This window comes from Pipistrellus hanaki (assembly GCF_964339955.1).
Source record: "Pipistrellus hanaki genome assembly, chromosome: 3".
NCBI lineage: Eukaryota > Metazoa > Chordata > Mammalia > Chiroptera > Vespertilionidae > Pipistrellus > Pipistrellus hanaki.
Window position 1 is genome coordinate 164,623,025 of NC_140505.1, and position 13,327 is coordinate 164,636,351.

At 38.5% G+C, this 13,327-nt stretch overlaps 1 protein-coding gene across 3 annotated transcripts in view; it reads right to left on the reverse strand.

Moving 5' to 3' along the window:
- PTPRO (protein tyrosine phosphatase receptor type O) overlaps positions 1-13,327 on the reverse strand; it is a 206,816-nt gene that overhangs the window by 28,361 nt on the left and 165,128 nt on the right. For 2 of the 3 annotated variants that reach the window (XM_084877904.1, XM_084877906.1), the window contains 3 exons: positions 10,964-11,047; positions 6,086-6,121; positions 1,988-2,069 (listed from right to left, as the gene is read on the reverse strand). In XM_084877904.1, coding sequence (XP_084734030.1) covers positions 1,988-2,069; positions 6,086-6,121; positions 10,964-11,047 — 202 coding nt within the window. The remainder of the gene's footprint in view (positions 1-1,987; positions 2,070-6,085; positions 6,122-10,963; positions 11,048-13,327) is intronic. The other variant, XM_084877905.1, reaches the window with a different exon arrangement.

Genomic DNA, 13,327 nt, shown 5'->3' on the forward strand with positions numbered 1-13,327 from the left:
CCTTTATAAATTCTATAAGATAAGCCTAGATTTGTTAAACATCAAATGTATAAAAGCCCTCGACATCTTAAAAAATGAGCGTTTAGCACATAAAGTTTACCATTCTACTTTTCATATTTTTGAAGCATTTGCATCTGGGTCTAATCCCTCACTGTTTTGTTATCCCAGTGTCCTTGCTTTGAAAATAACGTTTCCTTCTTTGATTTAGCTTTGTGCTTCTAGTAAGAGCTGTTCTATTCTGAGGTGATTCTGCCCTGCCTGGCTGTGGTTGGTTTGAGGGGACATCTTGGCCTAGGCCAGCCAATCAGAATCATCCCCTGTTATTTTTCAAAATATGAACAAGAGAGTTAAGAGTTTCTATTGGAAACTGTGGAAACTATACTGTAAGACACAGATATTTTTGGTGGTCGTGTTTGCCATAGACACAGAGGTTGGCTTACAGTGAAAGAAGGTGAAGCCAAGACAGAGAGAAGCAGAAGTGAGAAATAAAAAGAGGTCTCTGCAGGGGCGTCCTCTGGTTCCAATTATACTTTAGACAGGATTGCTTCCCTGCCCTCCTGGTTCAGCTACTCATTCTTTCCTTTGATCACATGAGATAACAGCATCCTGGGAATGAATTCAATTTTTCTTTGGTCTAAACTAGTTTGAATTGTGTTCCAGTGATGGACAACTAAAATAATATTTTCTTTTTACAAAAAATAAAAGACTAATTGAATATTTTTAATAATAATGCATTTCAGAAGCACAGTAATAGTTATGCCAAAGTTTGACGGGAGGGACTCCTCATCCTCCCAGCAAAGGCTTATGTTTTCTTCTAAAACTCTCTTCCTTTCATTGACATACTTTCTGAAATGACATCCTCACCATAAATCTCCAATTCAAACTGAATTTCTGTTCTTTGAAATACAGCATTTGGTGCAACATCTGTAATTTCTTATGCACCTGCACTCAATGGCTAACTGTGGAATTTCTCATGACACAGGCGGTAGTTAGAAGCTTTGTAACAGATAACATCTAAAGTTCTCATGCTTAACTTTCCTGTCAGAATTTCTATACTGGGATTCCTCATTTCTTGCAGACCAAAGCTGTCCTTGGCTGATGGGTGGAAAGAAGAAGTTAATATGAATAATGAGGAAGAAGGAGCTACATTCTACAAACTACTATTTCACAGGAAAGAGCACCTTGGAGGTTTTTTTAAAAAAAACCTACAGTATTTAGAAAAGCCACTTTGTTTTTCCATTTTCTCAGATTCCCCTGCATCATGGACCCCCCTGTAGAAAGTTGAAGATGTGCCCGCCCAGACTGCACTACGTGCTATGAAACGCGTGGTGATAGTCCTCACACTGCTGAGATCCAGGCTTACTCATTTCCTGCCGCTCTGACACATGGTCTTGGACTCAAACAAATATGTGTGCCTCAGAAATAGGAGGTGCCGCCAACTCTTTTCTTCTACACAAAGCATGTCTGATTCTCCCCAATTTCTCCAAGGAAAGGACACAAAAAGTCACAAGGAAATATTAATTAGAATGCCAAGAGTCCTATAGGTAGAGCCCCACTCTAGACTCTTAAATGCCCATAAGACAAACAGATCCATTGCACTCACCACACTGTGGTCCAAGTGGCATGAGAAATACACTAAAAATCCCCTGAGAGTGAAATTCTGTTTCCAATCTCAGTCGTCAGCTTGCTTTCCCCTGCAGTCTCGATCACCTTGATTTTCAATGGAAGCTTCTCCCACAACCACGTTTGTTCACCTCAGTGCCTGCATCTCCTTCCCTCCATCTGTGCCCCTAGTCCTGACGTAGTAACTAAAAGCTGACATCCCATCTCTGAACCTGCAGATCAGATAGATACTCCTGAGCCCATCCTGTTTATGATGTAACCTCATTCCAAGCGCTGCCCAGTGAGCAAAGACAGAACACCAGCCCACACCTGCCAGTCCCCTTGCCCCATCTACCAGAAGGCAGGGCCTGCTTTTTTCACTCACCTCGAATTGAAGAGAAAATTTATAGTCAGAGTCTTTGGCCATATCCCTGATGTAGGCGTCAAAGTCGTCCAGTTGAACCGGGCTTTGTCAGACACAAAGAAAAGTATGTTTAAAAAACCCTACCGATGGGTATTGTTTAACACTGTACTTTTCAAACATGAACACTTTTCTTGGAGAAAATAGTTTTGCTTCTCAAAGGTTAGCACTCTGTTTTTTATTGTTGTTTGTTTTTTGATTAAAGTTGTCAGTCCTTACTATATTGTAATTAAAAAGAGAGCCATCTATATGAAACATCCTTGAGATGGGAGATATCTTTAGATTTTCAATTTACTCCAGCAGTAAAATAGTATATACATGCAAACTCACACACATATTCATATGTGTGGTTTCTAGAAAATTCTGGTTTACGGAGGGAAAAATGGATTAGACCTTGCACACTTGTAGGAGTTATGGCTTTATTTTACTTTCTGTGTGATTTTGGAGAGTTTACCTAACTCTTCTGAGATTTAGCATAATCAGCTATAGAATACCATTATCATACCACCTCATAAGGTTGCACCCCTCATATTAAAGAACTTTGCCAGTTTAAAAAGGCTTTATAAGTCTAAGGAATTGGGCTGCTGACTATGCTGTTTCCCCAGGACAGAGGAGGATTGTGGGTGGAGCAATAGATCCAGAGAGCTGCCAGGGCCTCAGTTTGAGAGACATGCTTAGAGGTTTGCATAGTATTTATTAAATGATATGCAGGTTCAGAGGTACCATCTAAGAAGACATCGGAGCATATGTTTCTACATCTGTAGCAAAAGTTCTCACCTCTTCTCTCTTTTTTTTTTTTTTTTAATAAGGATTATGGCTTGTTTCCTGTAGTTTTCCTTTTTTTCTTTTTAAATATATTTTTATTGTTGATAGTATTACAGATATCTTCCATTCTTCCTTCTTACCCCCCTCCTCTCGGCCCCTACCCAGCACCCCATAGTTTCACTACCCTATTGCCCATGTCCATGGGCTATGCATATCTATCTATTGTATATCTATCTATATCTATATCTATATCTATATCTATATCTATATCTATATCTATATCTATATCTATATCTATATCTATATCTATCTATATCATCATCTATATAAAATATCTTTATATAAAATATCTTTATATAAAATATCTCTATATAAAATAGAGAAATATGCTAATTAACTGGGACGTCATAACAGGCTGACCAGACAGGAGGAGGTTTCACACACAGCGCTGGGCGAGGGCCTGATCAGCAGCGGGCCCCGGCTGCTGTGGGGCCCGTGGAGGGAGGCAGGGCCAGACCCATGACTTGAGGGTGGGTGGTGCTGTGTGATTCTGGGTGCCTAGTAAGTATATAAATTCTTTGGTTTATCTCTCTCGTCTCTCCCAACTCCATACCGAGTTATGTCAGACTGTTCCATGCCTCCCTGCTTCGGGTCTTATTCTGTTGGTCAATTCATGTTGTTCATTAGATTCTACAAATAAGTGAGATTGTGTGATATTTGTCTTTCTCAGGTAGGCTTATTTCACTTAGTATAATACTTTCCAGGTCCGTCCATGCCGTCTCCAATAGTTTTCTATAGCTGCTTACTGTGCCTATACTCTACCCAGACTGACCTGCTCCCTAAGCTTCTGCAGCATGCTGTCCTCTGCCACCTACCCCAAGCCTTCTACTCTGTCAGGGCCCATATAGTTGACCTTTCTTTTAGTCTTGTTGCAAGTTACTCAGCTTATGTCATCTACGTGTGGCCTTATATCTTCATAGCAAATACACAGTACTTATAGCCATTTGTTTAAAGTTGTTCGTTAGCTAATCTGACAGTTAACTTATTTTACTAGATTTTAAAGGCCATTATACCTCCTAGATAATACATTTAAACTTTAATGGTTTTTCTTAATAACAATAACATTAATGAGTTATATACACCTAAAATATTTACATATGTTATGTTGCTTGATTGATGGTAAGATAGACATGGCCAACATTACTCCATGCTCTAGATGAGAGAGTCAAGGCTAAGAGAATCAAGGGAGTAGTCCAAGACCACGGGACTATTGAGCTGTGCAACCCTGGCTGGAGCCCAGAAGGAATGATTCCTGGTTAAAAGCTTTTATACTTCAAACTTGCCATCCTTCCCCAAAATGGCTAAACATGGGAACATCAATAAGAATAGCAAGTCAAAGAAAATATTTAGGGGTTAGAAAAAGCAAAAGCAGGGAAAAGAGAGACAGAGAAAGAACCAGGAAATAGAAGTATGAACATCAGGGAGAGGATGATGAGGAGAAGGATGAGAAAAAAGAAGCTGGGAGGGAGCAGAGATAAGCAGGTCAAAGATTTAGAGGGAAAGGGGGAAGGAGAAGGTGGAGGAAAGGAGTGATGGGATGAAGATAAGTGGAGATGGGAAAGGAGAGCCAAGGGGACTTGGTGGTTGGGGGCATTTGGGGTGAAAGAGAAAAGGTAAAGAGAAAATAAATAGAAAGTTGGGGAGGGGGATATAAAGCCCCCAATAGTTGACTTTTAGAGAAGGAGATAAGATTGGAGGGAAAATGAGAAGAGGAAATGAGGAAGCTGGTTTGATGCAATGTTCTGGCTTGTGGGCAGTTTCCACCACTCCTAACCTCTACCGAAACTTCTGTCCACATCCTGCTTCTCCTTCTCCTCTCTGCCTGGGCCTTGGGAGGAGCAAATCCTGATGGAGACTCCCTTTTTGGTTCTGAATCCCTGTCTTTTAACTGCTCTAGTCTATGCCTCTATGTCTCATTTAACAACCCAATGGATAGTTTGGGCAACAAAGTCTTTCTGTTTCTGTCAAATCATTTCTTCCAGGTGATAGTAGCTCTCCTCTCTTTAGGTCAGTCTTGTGTCTCCTATATCACTTGGTGTATGCCAATGGATGCATACTGATTTGAAATAGATTTAGGAAAAAAATGATGTTGTTGTTTACATGTGCTAAAATACTATGTCACTCAAGGCTATATAGAAATATTTGCATCAACTTTTTTCTTGTATTATGTACTCTGTGACTTTTTCCTCATTGGCATAGATGCTATAGATCTGGCTGGAACCCCTAATTGCCTCAGATTAATTCACCAATATTCTATCCTGGGCAAGTATCAAGAATGAGCTCTATTTATAGATGTTCTGCTCTTTAAGTGCACAGTTTAACTGAAGGCCTGGAGGTGATCATCTAATTAGGCTTTTGAAATCAACTGATGGCTAATTTTCACCCATCAGAATCTTAATTCTTATGATTTAACAGTTCAGTAGATAAGGAAAACCACAGGCTAGCAAGAGCAATTGTCTTCTTTCTATTTATTACAAAGATTTCCTGAGGCAGCACTTTTCAAAGCATTTATTATAACATCAAATCTAATAAAAGCCTCTCTCTGCAATAAGCACAGAACTTCCAAGTACAAAATGACAAAGGTTTTTGTACAGTTTTGATGTGGCTAAAAATTAATTTTAAAAAATCGATTTAGAAAAACATTTTCTTCAGCAAGACTTTGATAACTCTTAACAACCTATTCTTTCTCAGATGTCATTTGTTGATAATATTTTTTTATTCCTGATATGGTTTCTCTCATACACCCACCTTAGCAGTCATGCCATCCATATGTGCAAACACACCAACACATAATATCTTAGTCATTTAAATACACAATTGCTTCTTTCTTTCTTTTTTAAATAATTGTAAGAAGTTTATTTGAGCCAAAATGAGGATATATGCCTGGGAGCAAGATCCCAAATGCTCCTTGCCTCTTTCTTAAGCATCCCTTCTATTTGAAAACAAGCAACCTTTTTAATTTGTAATATTAACATCATTATGAAGAACATTTTAAAGAAAATATTTTAAAATGAAATAGTAAGAAGCACTTATACATACTTAAAAATTGCTGAAACTAGACTTTAAGTGTGTTTACCACAAAAAGAAAATGATAATTATGTTACAGATGGAGATGCCTAGCTAATGCTAGAGTAGTAATCATATGGCAATATATAAATCTGTCAAGTCAATATAGTATACACCTTAAGCATGCACAATATAAAATACTAATTATGTCTCAAACATGAAAACACTTACTTAGTCAGTTTTCTTTTCTTTAAACCATTTTTACTCCTGAGAATGAAAAAAAAAGAGACAAATTTATTTGGGCAAAATAATTGATTAACATAATGATTAAACTTGAAGAATTTTAAATAATTATACCAAGCACCTCAATTTTATTTAATTTTCACTAAACGTATCTCAGATTTGTTTAATTACTTTTCCTTAAATGAGAACATATGATAATAATTTAAGATTCATTAAAAAAAAACACCTCTATAGATTGTAGGAACATACCTATACTTTATATTTAATATTTGCCAGAAACAGAAATCTAAATATAATTTCTTGCTACTTGTGATTAAGTTGCTAAAATCATTTTTTAAATATATAAAAATACCAACCGCCTGAATTCTCCCAGTCCTATAGGTAAGAAGCAAAGAACCAAGGAATAACAGTGAAAAATAATGGTGGGAGGGAAGATATATTGGTCTCTTAATTAAAACTAAAATAGCTTTTCTGGACATTTTTGTTGGGCATGTGAATTTGTGCTACCCAGTGTTGGCTTATGTCTTATATAATTTCACTATAGCATTGTTTATATTCAATTATAAACTAGCTTTTAAGCTGTTTGAGAAATTGGACCAATTACTTGCTTGTTCTTAATTCTTTACTAGTCTGTAAGCTCAACTCAAGGTATGCTTCAGTTAATTACAAGGGGTACTTAGGGGAATAGTTTTCAACCAAGAAGTAAGATAACTGATCTAGTAGCGAATGCTAAGATAGTCTGCTGAAGCACTTCATTATTATATAATACTTTAATTTCTTACATAAGTAATACCAGGTATGACTGTGAGCAAATACTTTTTATAAGTATTTTCCAGGATCTTTGAAAATTGATGGGAGCATCCAAACTTTCAGAAAATAATCTATAGTAACAACTGGGTGTGATGAATACCCTCATGTGCCAAAATATTTATTTACATGGGAATTATGCATGCTTGGATACCTCCATTTCCAGAAAGCCTTTAGCAGAATAAAGCACTACTTTCTCGGCTTGCACAGTGCTTTACTCGTGAGGCATTTCTCACATTGTCTGACTGTCCATCCATCAGACTGATAGTCTGGCAGCTAGACCATCTCTACCCCCAGAGCTGAGCACAGCTATTGGAACACATAGTAGGTGTTAACTAAATGCTTATTTAATTCAGTTAAAACAAACAACCTTGCTATGTCACCCTGATCCTTTTTACTTAATGATTCCATTAAGAATTTGTTACTTGGACTCCTCTAGTCCCACTGGAGAAATGGGACTTTCGGATGGAGAGAAAGTAAAGCAGGACAGAAAATGTAGGGGTATGTCTGTAAGGCAAGTGGTATTTCTGCTTTCATGTAGTTTTCATTCTTTCCAATTCTGAGTGAAGACAATCCATTCAAGAGTTCCTGTCCCCATCTTTTCTCTCTGTCTTCTTTACTTGGGATTTACGTAAAGGGAACAAAACATTGCCGTTTTACTTTGCCTCTCCCTTACCCTCCCAAAACCTCACTGAAATACTGGGCAGAGCTGTACCACACAAGCATTTGGGAGCCTAAAGAAATGCCTCTTGAATAATCTCCTACTCAGCGCTTGCAATGGTAATTCAGCTAGCTTTAGGATTCCCACACTCATTTCATGTAGCAGAATGTTAGCATAGATAGCTGATGGTTCCCGCGACGTCAGGAGGCTGCCAGCATATTTTGTGACTGGGAGTGAAATTTTTTAAAAAAGAAAGAAACCTTTCCTAACCAAACAGACTCTAAGGGAACCGGGGAAGAAACAAGTGTATGTGGGAGGGTGACACTGAATAAATTCAGTGCTGAGATATTAAGCTGCTACTATTCACAGCTGGGCAGAAATCTGACGCATGGAGGAGAGGCGCTGGTGTTTCTTTCAATCTCACTCATGGATTGAATGAACTTTAAATGCATGTGAAATTCTACCACTTGCTTAAAGATGACTCACTGCCACACTCTGATCATCATAATTGTAGGTCTTCATGATTGTGTACGACTCTCACTGTTACACCTAGATTTTGCTGAGTTTCTATAGATATCCTAAGGCTGTGGGACATGACAAAAAGACTGAATTATGAGACTCCACAGCAATAGTGATATAATTATCACTGTAATTGCTGTGTTCATTCTAAGACTAACCTCACGAGAAATTCATTTTTAAACATGTAAGTTAAGGCTTTGCTAACAATTTTAACTTCAGCACATTATGGAAAAAGTGAATGTGTGGGCATGTTACAATGAACATGTTGGGTGATGCTTAGGGTAACATCTCATTGCAAAAAATTTTATGACTAACTGACGATAACCACCAGAAATATGGTATATGTCCATATAGGATGATACACTTCTTTTAATTTTTTCCCTATCATTTATGTTAGGTAAGGTTCAATGCCCCAATGATTTCAAGAAGCTAAGCTGCATTCTTTGTAAGTCCTTCATGGTATGACAGTCGTAGAAAGCTAGCCAGATTGGAATTCATTGCAAAGAAGAATATAAAGCAATGACAGAACGTGGGATTCATGATGATTAAAAACAATTTCATAAGCACTACTTACTTTCTCATGAGCTAAATGGAAATCACCCCCAAATCTTAAGAAAAGGTCTTTAGAATTATATCACCCGCTGAATTTAGCATGCAATAACCATGAGCAAAGCTGAGCATTTTAAAGTAAATGTTACCTCATGCTTACAATGTCAACAACTGTGGAGTACTTAGACCAGGCAGATGAATAGTAGGGAACAGTATGAGGGTGAATATGGAAGTAAGAAAAGAGAGAGTAATAACACTGAATCCAGATAATCTGAGATCATGAAAGTCAGAAATTGTGGCAGAATACAATCCTTAACTAAGCCAACGGAGCCCTGGGGTTCGGCCCTGAATCTGCAACCATCCTGGGAAAAGATTCCAGCAACACTATGAGAAAGAGAATTGATTTCCACACGAACCACTACAGACATCAGGAGGATTTTGGAAAACAGATAGGAACATATCTCTTCGTGAAGTGGGTAGAAGCTGGGCAGTATGTTAGGAGGGGTGAGTTATTAGATGAAAAGCAGCAAACAGCAGGGAATTCGGGCGGCTTTCCCAGTACTGAGCTAAGCTAGGAGAAGGGACCATGAATTTTATTTTGATGTTTGGCATGGCACAAGCCTCAGGCTGAAAACAAAGGTTACAATCAGTATATTTTTATTGATTGATCTATGTGTGTGCAGTTTACTGAAAGTGACAGAAGGCTCTTTGTTTTGCCTTCTGTGCTTGCCTGGAGATAACCATTTCCTGTTTCAGGATTGTTTGTCTACAAACCACTGAAAGGCTTTTACCTCTAGCTCGGTTCTCATGTAATTTGATGAGTACTATAAGTAGTGGACCTTGAAGGGTTGCTGAAATTAGATCCTGAGTTCATCAGAGGGATCTATGAAAAAAGACATGCCAGTCCTGGCTAGGTAGCTCAGTTGGTTAGAGCATCGTCCAGATACACAAAGGTAGAGGGTTCAATCACTGGCCAGGGCACACACAAGAATCAACCATTGAATGCATCAATAAGAGCAAATCAATATTTCTTTCTCTCTAAAATCAATAAAAAGTTATATTTATATTTAAAAAGACATGCAAATAAGCATAGGCCCACCTGGCTTAAAATGAATGGTGGAAAATGAGAAAATCAAATAATTAAGCAAGGGACACATTCATATAAAGCTGCATTCTGTGACTTTCTGCAGCTTTTTATCTTAACTTATACTCCATTTCTAAAAAAGTAGCAGTTTACATGGAGGTATGGCAGGACACTCAGATACTAGTCATTCAAGAACAGTAGCTCATCAAGTCCTTAGTTAATCTTCTTCAACTTCTATTTCCATATCTCTAAAAAGGGGTGACAATACCCTCTGCAGAGTAATGACAATTAAATAAGACAGTTAGACCTAGTTGGTTTGGCTCAGTGGATAGAGTGTTGGCCTGTGGACTGAAGGGTCCTGGGTTCGATTTCAGCCAAGGGCACATGCCCGGGTTGTGTGCTTGATCCCCAATGGGCGGTGCGGGGGGGGGGGGGGGGGAGAGGAGGAGGGAAGAGGGGGAAAGAAGGGGGAGCATTCCAATCAATGATCCTCTCTCCCTCTCCTTTCCTCTCAGAAATCAATAAAAGAAATATTAAAATATTAAATAAATAAATAAATATGATAGATATATAAAGAGGATTAAACATGGTCATTTGCTCCATATTCATTAGGTTAGCATTCTTTTTTAAAAATGTATATTTTATTGATTTTTTTTACAGAGGGAAGTGAGAGGGATAGAGAGTTAGAAACATCGATCAGTAACCTCCTACATACCTCCCACTGGGGATGTGCTCACAACCAAGGTAGGTGCCCTTGACCAGAATCAAACCTGGGTCTCTTCAGTCCACAGACTGACACTGAGCCAAACCGGTTTTGGCTAGGTTAGCATTCTTACACAAAAAGTCAACATGGAGGACCCAAATGCAGGGGGTAATGCTCTGGGTTTCTCGACCTCAATGCATTTCTTCCTTCTTGGGAAAATGGAACTCTGCAATGGATGGAGATGGGAAGGAACATGGAAAGCATTTATAAAGATGAGAGGCCATTGGATTGACTCAGGAAGAAACAAATGACTGGAAATACATGGAAGGAAAGCATGCCAGAACATCACAGGAAGAAAATTTAATTGGGAAACATTATTGTTAGCATCTTGGTACCATTCACTGCTTTAATTCATTTCAATGATGAATAATTTTAGATGCTGCCAACACATAAAAGAATTTTTCTGTTTTGCTTACTTCCTGAAAGCTAACTTTCAAAGACTGTGTTAGGTAAATAGTAAAAAATAAAATGAAAATCACTTACCAAGGATTAATATAAAATGCCAAAAGATAATCAGTCCAAAGACATGAAGGTAGCAGGGTTAGGAAAGCAAATATACTCCTACGCCTGTGAGCATTAATAGATAACAGGTGTAAAGATGAAGAAGTGGCAAGAGTTAGTAAGATAAATTGTGAACAGACATCGGTACATTATTCACTGGAATCAAGTAAAACGAGCACGTTCATTATAATGAAATATTATTCCGTTCCGTGAAATTTAAACCTGAGGGCTGAAGTGCTATAATATTGTCGTCAAAATCAGTTTCATTCACGCACAACCTCTTATTGTAATCAGATTTTTTTTTCCCAATGCATTTTGTGTTAATTAGCCTGCTATTAGGTGATTACATTTCGCATTCAGTGAAATGAAGCGCTTAAATGCCTCATTAGTTATCTGGAGTCTTACTCTCAGATATTACCCAGTGCATAAGTAAGTCTATTTTAAGGAACCTGTAAAACATCATTTGATAGCTGTGGGAGGGAATATAAATGGTGAGTTTACATGTACCGGTTCTGATGAAGACTCGAAGCTTTCGGGACACTTTCGTGCATTACTGTGACTTTCTACATTAATTTTATTTTAACTGATACACCGTGTCTAAAAAATAACCCTCAACAAGGAGGTAGGGCATGACACTCAGGTGCCATTCATTCAGGAACAGTAGCCTCGTCTGTGAGCTTAACCAATACTCAGCGGAGTGGGAGCAAAACTATGGCGTTTCACTTGGATTCTCATTCAGACTGCTGGTCTAAAATGCGTGGTTCGAAACCAGTTTCAGATATTCCAACCAATTGTAACATAGAACATTCATTAATGCAGATTTAAAGACATCGTATGGTTGCATCGACAGTTGTTCTGAGAATCAGGGGGAAAAGCTGTCGCCTTGTCACTTTAGTTTTTACAAATCTGCACCGAGATAGCTATTTTCAGCCCCAAAATGCTGGGCCTGGAAAACCTGTCTTTGCCAAGAGTGGATGAGGATTTTCTGAATTTTATATATAAAAAAAAGCCCTGAAGTGAAGTCTCTTTTGCCTCAGTTGTCCTGTAACAGGTCCCCCATATTTTATAAACTGTGACTGGCTGTGCAGTCAATACACAGCTCTCCTGGGGCACGTGTACAAATGAATCATTTCCCACGTGAGCCGCTCACCACTGCTCTGTGGCTGGACCATTTTTAAGGATGGGCCAGGTGGCAAACAAGTATCAGGGAATTTGTCTCTTCATCTTGCAAAACATGGTAATATGTTTGGACAAAGCTAGTAACGTCTCTTAACTTTTCACCATCAAGGGTTTATGAATTTCTCTCTCTTCACCAGTGAATTAGTCACATTTCAATAGCAAAATTCCGTTCGGACTAAAATTTTAAAACAGTGCAAAAGCATCCTATTCCAACTAGATTTTCTACCAGAGTGGGCCTTAAGTAGGTAAGTGCCCACTCAGGGAGGTAGAATTTATATTTTAAGTAGAATCCTCCTTCCCTCATTGATTCTGTAGAGTACAATTTCCAGTATCACATATCAATTTCTTTAAGACTAATCATTTCGGGGGGATTACTAAAAACAGAACAAAGATTACTTACCAAGAATTAATACGAAATGTCTGCGTTTAAATGTGCTTTGCACGGTTGCTTGCACAAAAGCCAAACTAGATCATGGAAGCCGTGCTGGCTTCGGTAAATGGTTACTTAATTAGCAGTGTCATTTGATATTGATTGCCATGCATGGTTAATTCTCATGTTTCCTTGTCAAGTATAATGTCAACCAATTTAATCCCCTGTAAGTGCTTTCTTCATTCTCAAAATTCCTTCTCCCCCCAGATCCTAAATACTAAATAAAGAAAAATGATGCCATGTTTTCTCATGGAACCTTCTTGGCTTTGATATTTACCCGTAAGTAGGAGTCTAGGGCCCTGGGCTGTAATACTTCTGCTGATGTTTGAACGGAGGTGGTGGTTCATGTGCCCAGGCACTGAAGGGTGAGCTTAAGTAGAGATGCTGTCTGTGCCACTAGCTTCATTGGGGTTTCTTGTCATGCCGCCAGCCCACACTTGTTCAGTGTAAGCCCTTCATGGCACAGTTAGCTGCTGGCCTAACTGATGATTGAGTCCTTTGTTCAATATAGTAAATACAGAACAGACTATGACACTTTGCTACTTCTTAATTGTATTAAACGAATATATACCAATATACTCTGTGCAGATCTGACCTTTAAAAGTCCACTGTCAGAGAAATGATGAAAAAGGATAACCAGACAAAAACCATGTATCCCCCAAAGAGAGTAAAACACAGCTTGGAGCACAAACAGCGTAGCTACGCGGTCTGGAGGCTTGTTCTGAAAGAATACGCAC